Consider the following 13631-nt stretch of genomic DNA (forward strand, 5'->3'; position numbering starts at 1 on the left):
TGGGTAGCATATTTCACCTTTGAGTCTTCTAGAATTATGGTTGCTCACTGTGTGAATCAGAGTTTCTAAATCTTTCAAATGTTTTCTTCAATATTGCTGTTACTGTATAAATTATTCTCCTGATTCTGCTCAATTCACTCTTCATCAGTTCATACAAGTCTGGGGCACTATCTTTGACATCCTCATACCACCTCAACCTGTAGAGGGATCATACCATTACCCCAATCTAGACACAAATGATAAGCACCACAGCATCCTACTCAGTCTTCATCTAGTCAACAACAAAAAAAAAAAAAAAAAAAAAAAAAAAACTTTATCATAAACCTGCTTTTTCTGAAACACTTGTTTTATGATTGGGTTCTCTTTTCCCACTATGTGTAATGAGATTGCTAAATTTAATATCTTAAGTATACCCCCCAAGGAATGGAAATGGTAAGAACCTGATCCAGTCTCCTCTTTTTCAAACTCCTCAAATTCCAGCTCTCATTCCAGTGGCTCAGCCAGTGATCCCAAGCTATTGAATTTATAGCCTATGGGCCTCTGTCACCCAATCCTGTAGATTGCACCGAGTTGGCAAGAAAAAGAGACAAGGAAGCTATAATTTACATAAGTTACATATTACAAATGTGTCCCACAATACTAGGTTAATTTGTGACAAAATAAGGCAATGCTGGAGTGAGGCAAGAGCAGGGAAATGTGTTACAGTGATCATGGATTCCAGAGGACTGTGACTACACCACAGGTCACTCTACCCAGCTAAAATGTTGGCCAAATTCTTTGGAGGAGAGTTGGGAGAAAGGGCACAAGAAAGCCCACAGCTTCCCCTTCAGTCCACACCTGTTGCTTCCATTCTTCCTCTGACTTTGTGGTAAAATGGTGAAGATATAACCATTAGTTCTAAGCATTCTGGGCTCTCAGCAATTCAGTCTGAACTGAGGCTTCACTGTAGCATTTTCATAAAGGAGGGGACTATGAGCTTCAATGGGAGAGATGATACCACCCCCTCCAGGGGTTGCTGCTTCTCTGTGTCTTCAAGGAGATGTTGCATGAAATAGGAGGTCCCCAGAAGGACATGACCAGTGGCCTGCATGCTGAAGACAGCGCATCGGAGAGCTTCCCTGTGTAAAGAGGGTAGGGAGGAAAAAGGAGGAAAAGGCATTTGGTCATTTGAAGGGCAACTCTAGAAGGAGGGAAAACCGCGTTAGAACATGTCTGAGAGCTGTTGATCTAGCTCTAATCTCCCGTCTGATCTTCAGTCTTGCATCCCCAAGACTGGACATCTTAAACTGGATGTCCTGTGTCAGACATCTTAAATTCAACATGTCCAAAACTGAACTCATCTTTGTCCCCAAACCCTTCCTTCTTTCATGTTCTTATTACTATCAGGGACACTATCACCCTCCTGAATATAATCTTCAACCCCTAAATCTCTCATCACCAGGCAGAATAATTGTGTGGCTCATTGCTGTTTGTTCTTCATTCTCAAAAACCACCATATCATCGGGGAGGTCATGCCAGGCTATGCAAATGAACTGGATTTAAGTGAGAGAGGGCTGTGCAAGGTCACCTGCCTCACTTTCTCTTCCTGAGCCATCTGGATCCAGTGGTCAGATATAAAGCAAGATGACTAGAGATGGCTCTGGAGGCAGTGAGAGACCTTGGTCTTTTTCATTTAAAGTCTCTAACAGATCTCAGCTTGAGGCAATGCCCAGTCAGTGATTAATGCTAGGTAAGAAATGAGACAGAGAATGACTTTTACATAGAGGGAAAGACCTGAGTTTCTGGCTTAAATAGAAACAATTGCTATTTATTTTCACCCTGAGCAAATCAGAACCCAAACAATGACCAAGTTGGGGTTGGTTTTAAGGTTTAAAGCATGGTCCTAAATCATAAACCCCAAGTGATTAAAATTTAAAACACCTCAGGTAAGGCTATGATACTCTATGTGGACAGGAGGAAGGGAAGGGCTAAGATGAGAAGAGGAGGGGAGGGAAAAAAAGAACTCTTATTCCTACTCATAGAAGTTGTTTGTCCTTCCTTCTCAGAGGATCTCATTTCTTACTTAGCCTTAATTACTGAATGGGTGTTGCCTCAGTCAAACTTAGACCTGTTAAAAGATCTTAGCTGAAAAAGGCCAAGATCTTCCTACTGCATTCAGGGCTATCTCCTGTCATTATGATCTGTATCCTGTCACTGGACCCAGATGACGGTAGGGGGGAAAGTAAGGTTGGTGATTTGGCACAACCTTCCCTTGCATAAGATTCTCCATCTTCCAATTCTCTGTATTTTCACTGGTTTTCTCCATATCCCTCTTAACGCTAGTGCCCTCCCTCTGAAATAACTTCCAACTTATTTTATATGTACATAGTTGTTTGCATGTCGTCTTCCCCATTAGCATGTAAGCTCCACAAGGACAGGAACTGTTTTTGCTTTTCTTTGTATCTCTGACACTTTGCATATTGCCTGGCACATACTGAATACTTAATAAATGCTTGCTGACTAACTGTTTGTAATCTCCAACTGAGCTACATTAAATCTTTCCCTCCCAGCCTTCCTTAAACTAGGGATTCTTAATCTGGGGGTCCATGAACCTGTTTTTAATATTTTAAAAACTATTTCAATATAATTGATTTTCTTTATAACCATATATTTATTTTATTCTCTTAAAAACATTATTCTAAGAAAGGGTCCATAGGCTTCACCAAAGGGATCTATCACACATACACACACAGAGAACAAGAGACACACACATACACACACACAGAGAGAGAGAGAGAGTGAGACAGACAGACAGACAACAGAAAGTAAGCTGTCCTGGATAGAGGGAAATCTTCGGGCATTAGTGGAATATTAATATCCAGCTTAAGGTGCAATTTTGTTTGTATCAAGCAAATTTGAGTCTAATCTTTGGGGCCTCAAACTTCAGACTCTTCCTAGTTACTGCTCTTTCAACCAGGCAATAGAAAATATATCCTTGGCCTGGACACAAAGGAAAACTTTCAAGTGACATCCTGTATATTCTGGAATAATGATAGAGATAAGTGACTTCTGGGAAGCTTTTAGAAGCCAAAAAGTCACCTAGGCTATTGTGGGAAGAAGGGAATAAGAAATCCCACAGGTTTTGAAGTCAGCTATGTTCAGGCCTATATGTAAGGGAGGAAGTAAGATTGAGAGAGCAGCCAGGATTTCATGGATGAAGTTCTCAGGTTGTAGAACAGAAAGAAATAAAAGCCATACTCTCTTCAACAATGAGATGAACCAAATCAGTTCCATTTGTTCAATAATGAATAGAACTAGCTACACCCAGTGAAAGAACTCTGGGAAATGAGTGTGAACCACTAATAGCATTTCCAATCTCTCTGTTTTTGTCCACTTGCATTTTTGATTTCCTTCTCAGTCTGATAAATTTTTTACATTATTTTAAAGTCCGATTCTTCTTGTGCAGCAAAATAACTTCATGGACATGTATACATATATTTTATTTAACATATACTTTAACGTATTTAACACGTATTGGTCTACCTGCCATCTGGAGGAGGTGGTGGGAGGAAGGAGGGGAAAAGTTGGAACAGAAGGTTTTGCAAGGGTCATTGCTGAAAAATTACCCCTGTATATATCTTGTAAATAAAAAGCTATAATTAAAAGATATAAAAGCCACAGAGAGTTAGGGGATTCTGATGGACAGAAGCCCTGCTTCTATGTAAGCAGCTAATGATTTTTGTTTCATGCATAATTGAAGACTTTATACTGATAATGTGGTATCTTGTAGTCTCCTGGAAACAGACAGCTACCTAGTGGAGGAGGGGACCAAATAAGATGGTTCTGCACTATATATTCATAAAAGTATTATTTAGATTCAAATCTGTATATGTATGAGTAAAGTATACTCATTCATTTATAGTTCCTTTACTGATACTAGATTGTTTGTGCCAATCAAATACCCAGGCTTAGGACGACTTCCTGGATGTTTTTCTATTCAGTCATGTACCTTGGCCTGTTCCTGCCCTTCTTCAGGTAATTTATAAATCTGTAGTGATAAAGACTTCTCAGGTTTGGGGAGATTCCTCACATGCCCCTCCTTTCATTTTATCTGCCTAACTCCTTCTGTTTAAGGAATAGTTTGAACACCATCTTATATAGGGGAGTCTTCTTCCATCTCTCCAGCTCCTAGGGAGCTCTCCTTCTATGCTCTAAGGTAGAGGTGGACAGCAGGCCAACACTTCAGGTTGCAGAATATAATTAAAATGTTTAGGAAATATTTAATAAAATCAATAAAAATACAATAAAACATTGCATTTTAAACTAAATTACATTACATTTTAATTACATTTTAAAATTAAATCAATATGTTGCCTGCAAAGATCCTTATCCATGGATTAGTGGTCTCCATTTCTGTTTGGGCTGGACATTGCTAATCTAAGACACTTGCTGCCTTAATCACCCCAGTGGCTGTAGTTGTACTCAAGCAGGGAGAATTAACACCTTGTCTCTTCAACTAGAATGTAAAACTCTTTCAAACATTTTTAAAATATCTACTGAATATAAAACACTATAAATACAAGGATAAATTAAACTGTTCCTAATTTCAAGGAAGTGATAGTAGGCATATAATGCTATTGATTAATTTTACTAAGTGGCAACAACATATCATTATCATCATCAGTACATATATTGTGCTTTAAGATTTGTAAAGCATTTTACATCTGTTTTGATCCTAACTACCTATGATATAGGTGTTATTATTACTCCATTTTTACAAACATGAAAACTGAAGCTAAGAATTTAAGTGACTTTCCCAGGGTCACATATCTAGAATTTAAGAAAACATTTGAACTGTGTTCTCTTTGACTTTAGTCAAACACTCTACTCATTGCACTACTTAGCAGCCTACAAGTATACAGATAGGAAAATGCAAACAAGTATAAGGAAGGAGCAGCTGGGTGATACAGTGGATACAGTCAGGGTCTGGAGTCAGGAACTCATCTTCTGAGTTCAAATCTGGCCTCAGATACTTTACTAGATATGTGATCCTGGACAAGTTACTTAACTCTGTTTGCCTCAGTTTCCTAATCTGTACAATGAACTGGAAAAGGAAGTGGCAAACCACTCCTGCATCTTTGCCAAGAAAACCTCAAATGGAGTCATGAAGAGTTGAACATGACTGAAATGACTGAACAAAAACAATTAGCAAGGTGAAATAAATTAGCTGGAAGGAAGTCTTCAAGAAGGACCTCATATAGAAGTTACCTCCTGAGCTGAGCTTTAAAGGAATCAAGATGTTCTGAGATGGTGAGTAAGGCATGGAGATATGATGCCATGTTTGAGAAACAATAAAGCTTCCATTTGACTGGGCAGCTAGGTCGGCGACCATATCTTAAGCTTTTGTATCTCAACATCTAGGATAGGATTCTGTTCACGTTAGCTGAGTAAATACTTGGTGAGCTAAATTAGAACAGATTATTGAAGTATATGAATGTGTTCAGGGAGCCGAGTTGTCTTCCCCAAAGCTACTCACTTCATGATGCGCTTGGCCCCAGAGCACTGTAGATCATAGGACAGTGTATAGTTGCCATATAGTGTTGCTTTCACGTTCAGGCAGCCAATGAAGTCATCTGGCCTTGCTTTGTATAAGTCAAAGGTCACAGAAGCCACATCCATCCTCTTAAAAGGCTTTGGAGAGAGGGAGAGCTGGTATCCAGGCCCCTAAAATGAGCATTACAGGTCATGGGAGATAGGCTGATTAGTTAAGATATGGATAAGAGTAGTTAGCAGATAGCTTCCGCCACCACTAGAGCTTTATCTTCTCTTTCCCCTGGTAAGAAATAATTCATTTAGATTCCTATTCTATTCTGATCAGTATTAATCAATTTGACAGAATCATATCAAGTTTGTTCTGTATATAAGGCCCCAGAGCTGTGAACCGCAGATTCACTTGCAGTTCACTTGCTTAATAATAGGAAGTTAATTGCCACACTTGTTTTGCCTAGTCACAGTAATTAAGCTCTACATGGAGGAGAAGGCAACTACCTTAAAAGTCCCCTAAAATATTTTTGTACTTCCATATCAATCTCTTGTCCATTAGGAGCAGGTGACCATCTTATGACTAGTGAATGAGATTGCTTTTACCATTTCCTCCTGACCAACTTAAAGAGAAGCCTGTTCATCTTTTTTCTTTTTTCTTTTCTTTTTCTTTTTTTCTTTTTTTTTTTTTTTTGGCTGAGGCAGTTAGGGCTGAGTGGCTTGCTCAGGGTCACAGAACTAGGATATGTTAAGTGTTGGAGGTCACATTTGAACTCAAGTCCTCCTGACTTCAGGCAAGTGTTCAATCCACTGTGCTACCTAGTTGCTCTGAAGCCTGTTCATATTATGAGGAGATATTCTTTACTTCATCCAACTTGTGACCCTGATGATACATTATTTTGCTTATTTTAGCTTATGTATCATATGTCAGTTGATATAATTATTTTGTATTTAATATAGTTGTTCTTAAATGATTAGACATCTATCTAGCTCCACAAAAATAGGTTTCTGAAAGAAGGAGCATCTCAGATTGTGAGAAAGATCTCTGGTTTACTTCATTAGAGAGAACCATGGACCCTTTAATAAAGTGCCATTTAGCTCAGAGCTCTGTCTCAGTCTCTTTTATTATAGATGGGATAATTTTAATCCCTTGTATCCTCTTGACTTGGTTTACCTGGTTGGGTGTGGGTTGCCATTTCTGCTCCTTCTCTAGAACCATAAGAACTGTTCCTTCATTTAATGTCTGGAAATATTCCTCTGTTTCTATGATAGTACCATCTTCTTCCAGAACCAGGGAGAAGGTCTCTACCACTGACAGAGCTTCTTGTACCTAGGGAAAGAAAGGTATAATTTATGATAATTGGACGTTTTTTCTCTTTTCGAACCCCTGCTTTCCTTCCCATCCTCAATAGAAGTCAAGATATCAACTAGCTTGAGATTCAGTTCAATATAAGAGCCAAGTAGTGGGAGTAGAAAGATGAAAAGTAGCAGTCCCTAAATGGTCCCTAAGATCTTTCTCTCAGCTCTAAAGTTTTCCAACACCTAGGTGCCATAGTGGATAGAGTCCTGGGCCTAGAGTCAAGATGAGAATTCAAATTGAGTCTCAGACACTTACTAGCTATGAGCAAACCAATTAATGTTTACCTCAACTTCCTCATTTGTAAAATGTACATCAATCGCTCAAGATTGTTGTGAGGATCAAATGAGATAATATTTGTTAAGCATTTAGTTTCACAGAGAATAGGCACTAAATAACTGTTAACTGTTACTACCATCTATAAACTATATAATTAGATGTCCAGAAAAAGCAAAACAGTTGACTACGGACCGTTATGAGACATGAAACTACTAGATCATAGAAAAAGTATTGAAATGAGTATATCATAGAAAACAGTATTGCCTATAACACTGCTCACTAACACTTTAAAGGATCATGCTTAAAACTCCTTCCCTGCTCAAGGCAGTATTTTAGAATGTTTGAAATCCCACTTAGGTTTTAAGATAATTTGTAGCCAAGACAGGAGGACTTCTTAACCTTAACAGTATTAACTAGTATATATTTTCCATGCCTATTCATGCTATCTTTAAAAAAAATACAAATGAATTAAGTTTATAAAAATCTTGCTTATTGGTATTTTGCTAAATTAACTCAAAAATGTTTAGTGGCTTCCAAAAAGGGAGTCAAATATGGAGAACAGTCTGCCTTTTAGTCTCCTGGATCTTTCCCCATCTCCACTTTATGGTACATTCTTGTATCATTTTAACTCTAGTCTAATGCAAAAATTTGACTTGCCCACAGATAGGAGTTAAGTTGACATAATAATCATTTCACATAATAAGGTCTTAAATAGTTCTGACTGCTATGTATTTGCACTAGAGAGATAACCAGCCCCTTAAAGGGAGAAAAAGGAATAGAGCGAGTTAATGGCAGAAATGGGACAGATTGAAGAGAGATTTCTCAGCTGTTACTATCTTCATTTTAACAAATCTGGCCACTTGTGATTTAAGTAGTTGAACAAAGTTACCAGATTCAATAGCGTAGACAAAGTTTCTTTCAGTAGGAAGTGAATCATTATCTGAATTCTATTTCTGTACCTTTACAATGTTGCCAGGATTTGCTTAAGGTTGGGGTGGGGTGGGGAATGTGCTTGGTCCTCAGAGACAACTCTGAAATTAATCAGGATGGCAATTTTGAAAAACACAAGACAGGATAGAAAGTAGCACCGAGAGAAACAAATCTACCTTTCCTTCTTTTCCTAGAACTCACACTGACTTTGCAAAGGACCTTTAGAAGAGTTGCTCGGGAAAAAATGAAATTCAGGACCTACAATCTGACTGTCTTCATCTCACTATGGACAATTGTCCATAACTTTTCTAGAGGCAGCTAGGTGATGCAGTGAATAGAGAGACATAAACTAGCTGTGTGACTCTGAGGCATACCTGTAGATTGCCTCAGTTTCTCTATCTGTAAAATGGAGATAATAATCATAATAATACTTATGAACTAAATGAGAATTTATAAAGCACTTTGCAAACAAAGTGTTATATAGATTGTTATTGCTGTCCCTGTTATTTTATTTTATTTTTTTGCTGAGGCAATTGGGGTTAAGTGACTTGCCCAGGGTCACACAGCTAGAACGTGTTCCTGTTATGATTTAAGATACATCACAAGCTTCTCTGCCTTTTTAAGCAGAGTATATGAAATAGGATGTAAACTGGTCTTATTATGTAACAGTTCAGGTTCTTTTGTCCTGTGCCAACAGAGGTTCAAACATGGCTTCTTTAAAAAAAAACAAAAAAACATTCTTATCGGGTATGACAGAAGAAAACCAGTTAGTCATCACTGACTGATAACTGTGCCATAGATACCAGTTTGTGACAAACTAGTTATCTTGTCACAGAGGCTTCTCCTTGGAGTCCAAAAGATATTACTGCCTCTAACCCATGTAACAGTGATTATGTCACTCAGTCTTTCAGAATCTCAGTAACTCTCAAGTTTGCTTTGGTATGAATCTTTGGTGTTCCCTAAACAAAAACAAGAGTTTGCTAGAATCAATTAAAGTGATGCTTGAAGGGTCCAAGTGAAGCTTGGGAAGAGGAGGAAAAATGGGAGGGGGGAGAATTCTCCTTAAGACAACAAATCAAACAGTGACAATTAGAAGACCTTCAGACTTGCTGAGGTCTTGTGTTTCCTTTGTAGTCTAGAAGAGGCTTCAATGAAAAAAGGAGCTTAATTCTAGATTGACTTTACTAATTTTGGTTGCTGAAGCAGGGGAAGGAGATAAATAATTATTCTCCCTTCTCTTCTCCCATTGAGAGGAAGGTGAGAAGCATAATTATTGGTCTTATTCGTTTTACTTTTAATTACATCTAAATTTTACAGAATAAGGATGAAGGAGGATATGCAAGAATTCTTTGGAGAAGAAAGGGAAAAAGGAATAATGTGTCATTTGTCATTTCTTCTTCAAAGCTAAGAGGCAATGTAATGTATTTGGTTTTGGTTTGGGGTCAGCAATTGGGTTCAAATCTTACCTTGACTTAGAATCATGGATGTAAAGGAGAAAGAGACCTTAGGACATCTAATCCAACTTCAGCCACCGAGGTTATAAGGCTTATCTAAGACAGGATGGGGTTCAAAAGTCACTTCCTTCAATCAGTCTTAGTTTTCTCCACTAGGAAGATGAGGGTCTTGGACTAGATGATCTCAAAAGTTTCTTTACACCTTTAAGTTGACAATCCTTTTCTAATGGCCAGGCCTCTTCTTTCCGACTCTAGAGCTCTAGACTTCTACAGCAGGGATGGGGAAATGTCTAGCTCTCACGTCATACAAAGGCCAAGAAATCATTTACCAAGGCAACCACAGCTGATGCTGAGTGGATAACTAGGTACAACCACCTCCCACTGCTTGAATTCTAGAAGTTGATAATTTTATAAGGGCCACTACTTATGTTATAAGAATCCAGATGACAGAAAAAAGGGTTCCCCACCCCTGGTCTACAGAATGGCTATTAAGTGGAAATTAAGCCAGTTGATATCTTTAGGGATGGAAAAGATCACAAAGATCCAAGAAGAGGAGGACGTGATATGATTAAGGTTTATACAAAGTATCATTCTTTGAGGAAATTAAAATATACCTCCTCTTTAGTCCCAGCCAGTTGGGCAGAAATTGTCTACTTGAAGATAAGGCTGTAAAACTTGAAGAGAATTTGGATATAGTCCAATTTTATCCAAATTTCACAGATGAAAACATGTAAAGTACACAGAGCTTGAGCTACTTGCCCAGACTCACAAGTGATGACCAGAACAAAGTTGGGACCAGAACTTGTCCCTTGACTCCTAATCTAAATTATTCTTAATATTTATTCCATGTAATATTTTTTTTTCACCACCAAAAAACTAGACTAAGATAATTTGCTCATGGGGTCTACATTTAATACAGAATTATTCCAAGGACAAGTAATTTATATAGAGTTTGGAACAGTGCCCAGACTATTAGATGAGATTATTGACAAATTTCAGAAAGTTGTCCAACCTAACTAGCTTTTTAAGGGACAAATTAAGATTTCTTCACACAAGATTTAAATTTGTTTTTAATTTTTGATAACTATTTCAGTATACTTGATTTCCTTTATAATCATATATTTATGTATTTAAGATTATTCTGAGGAATCCATGGGCCAAAGGGATCTATCACATGCAAAAAGTTAAGAAATCCTGGTCTAAAGGGAATCCCCAGAGCTTCTCCTCATACCAAACTTTGCCCAAAGGACTCTCTTCCTGTAGTTATGGAAGGGACTTACCCTTATGTCAGCAATAGTATGCCTTAAAAAAACTTACAATGTAATAGAAAAGTCAGAAGACTTGAGTTCTAATCTCATCTCTGTCACTAATTCAATTCTAACATTTAAGTAGCATCTTTGTTCAAGGCAGTATAGCTAATAAAGACAAGAACAGTTCTAAGACTTATCACCTGATGCAAGAAAATATGCATATGACTGAAATGGGGGAAAAAAAGAAAAAATTTCAGCTCTGAAATTATTTGATTAAGCCTAGTTCTAGAGAAGAGCTGAAAAATGCACTTCTCATCATTGGAAGTTGGAGGGGGGAGGGTATTATGTGTACTGAATACTGTGCATATTGTGAAATACTTAATATGCTTGTTGGCTTTGCCAAATTGCTGCTTTCCCTTTCTTTTCTAATCTTTTTTCTGTATATATTATTTCTTAAAATAATAACTTTTTATTTTCAAAACAAATCAATCCCCACAATCCTCTCTCTGGTGCAGATAGTTCTTTCCATCACAAGTCTATTGGAATTGGCCTGAATCACCTCATGATTGAAAAGAGCCATGTCCATCAGAGTTGATCATCTCATAATCTTTTTGTTACTGTGTATAATAATCTCCTGGTTCTAGTCACTCTTCTCTAATCTCTAATCTCTCTTACAAGGGATAAGATGTTCATAAAGAAAGATAAATAAAGAATATTCAAGATACAAGGAAATTTGAGAAGAAAAAGTATCCCAGAACCATGAGATAAGAAGGCCTGACAAAGTATACATTAATTCAAACACATCTCTTCCATTCTATGAGGCTCAATTTTTTTTTTAATCTGAGAAATACAAAGGTTGATTTAAAATTAATCCTCCCAAGGTTCCTTCCATTCTGAAACAGATTAGCTTGTGGTAGTCTGGGTTTCAAGTAAGTTTGGGTCACTCTTGCCTTGTGTATAGAGTTGTACTTATGAAAGTCAGCCTGAGATAATATTCTAAAAACATAAGTGAATTAGATGAAACTACAGATAATTATATCTAAAATGGCTTCTCACCTTGTGGCTAAGGTCTAAGAGACTATCAGCCATAATCCCCTTCCGAATACTTCGACTGGCATTGGTGACACGATAGGGATGGGCTTTGGTCACGGAACTGGTTTCAGCCAACAGTTGCTGTGTCACCACAGAAGTATTTATTGCTACCCAACTGGAAAACCAGATAAAAAAGTAAAGATGAGTCCTCTCTATAACTCCTACCTTCTCCAACCTTTTACCCACCTTTCTCCTCCTCCCAGCCAAATGACATTCCCTTCCTTCTGAAGTCTATTTCAGATTTATTTCAGGAAAACTTCCATGGTAAACCTCATCTTGCTTGAATCAGAACATAAATACGGTACCAGAGGACAAGCTTACCATGTGCCTTCTTATGGTCATATATCTTAGGGAATTGATTTGGCAAGCTAAATAGGGACAAGCCTCACCTGGAAAGAGATTTTGGAGAAAGAAGGCTGAGAGACTTCATTGCATATTCCATCCTGGTCAGCTGTTCTGGTTGAGACCTATAAAGAAAACAAGGACCATTCATTTCAAGTAAAACTTCTCTTCCTCACAACCTCTCCCCAGCAGAGGAAGCTCTAGGATTCATTTTTAAAATGGCACTACAGCAACAAAACCATGAGAAGCAATCTACTACCATTGTTACCCCTCTAATACCTCTCTCCCCTAGCCTGACATTCCTAATACTGGGCTTATTGCTTAGCTACTTTACTAACAGCAGCTGATTCCAAGTCAGAAAATAAAATTTCCTAATTTAGACATCTGATTCTATAGTCCCACTCACCCACCCCAGGTCCTAAGCCTGTTCTTGGTTTAGTCCTCCCCTCAGTAGGGGTCTTTAGTTCTAGTCCATTTCTAACCATCACTCCTCCCCAGACACTCACTCCATGTCTGCTGTCCCACTGCTATGTTCAAACTGCCAAGGAAACCTGGGATTGGAGCTAAAGAGACCCAAGATAACTGAACTCTGTTCCATGGAGCAGAGTCCACAGCCAACTAAGCGCTTACATAAGAGTTTGGGAATCCTTCATTGAAGTGAGGAAGGTCGATTTCCCCAGACTTTTCACCTATCTGGCTAGCAGACACTACTATGTTCAAGAAGCTTACTGCAATCACATTTCTTTTGATTTTCTACCTAGCGAATCTATCTCCACCCCAAACTGCCCTCTAGCCAATTCTAGGAAAGCATCCAGGACTTCTACTAATACCTATCAAACTTAAGTTCTGAACAGACACTAGATCAGCTTTACCCTTTTTCTAACTCTCCCTAACCCAGCATCACTCACACATCCTAGGAATTGTTTTCCACCTTAACAAGACATCCTTCAGACAACCAGCTCCAACACTGAGGGCCTGTTCATTCTCTTAACATCAACAATTAACTCCCCAACTTTCCATCTTTACAACAGCTCCCACAAAAACACCTTTCTTCCAACCTTCCCCATTTAGAAGCAGTCTCTCTTATTCTCATGCCTCACTAAAAACCGTGTATAGAGTATCACTTGCTTGTGTCATGACCCCGTAGCTGACTAGAAGCAGTCTTAGTTCAATTCCCTTTCTCCCCCTCTCTCCAATTTATTTCTGGTTCACAGTAGAGCCCTTTCTCCTGCATTATTAACTCCAGTCAAAGGAAAGCTATGTAAGGAGTATTGACTTGAGCTGTCCCTCATATCTTGTGAGCTCTTCCTGTCCTTCCTCTGAAAAACGGAAGGAAAGCATGGCAAGAATGATGAGGTAGAGAGAAGGGAAGAGTCCCGGTCAAAGTTGAGATTGTAGCTTCTTGCT

At 38.3% G+C, this 13631-nt stretch overlaps 1 protein-coding gene across 1 annotated transcript; it reads right to left on the reverse strand.

Annotated features, from left to right (window-relative positions):
- Positions 1–192: 192 nt before the first annotated feature.
- CIDEC (cell death inducing DFFA like effector c) lies at positions 193–12810 on the reverse strand. The gene is made up of 6 exons (XM_003762408.3): positions 12731–12810; positions 12272–12349; positions 11847–11997; positions 6695–6850; positions 5516–5703; positions 193–1118 (listed from the first exon to the last, which is right to left on the reverse strand). The coding sequence occupies exons 1-6, from the start codon at positions 12733–12735 to the stop codon at positions 941–943; spliced, it is 756 nt and encodes a 251-aa protein (XP_003762456.1). The 5' UTR covers positions 12736–12810; the 3' UTR covers positions 193–940.
- Positions 12811–13631: the final 821 nt, after the last annotated feature.

The sequence above is a fragment of the Sarcophilus harrisii genome, chromosome 1 (assembly GCF_902635505.1).
Source record: "Sarcophilus harrisii chromosome 1, mSarHar1.11, whole genome shotgun sequence".
Taxonomy (NCBI): Eukaryota; Metazoa; Chordata; class Mammalia; order Dasyuromorphia; family Dasyuridae; genus Sarcophilus; species Sarcophilus harrisii.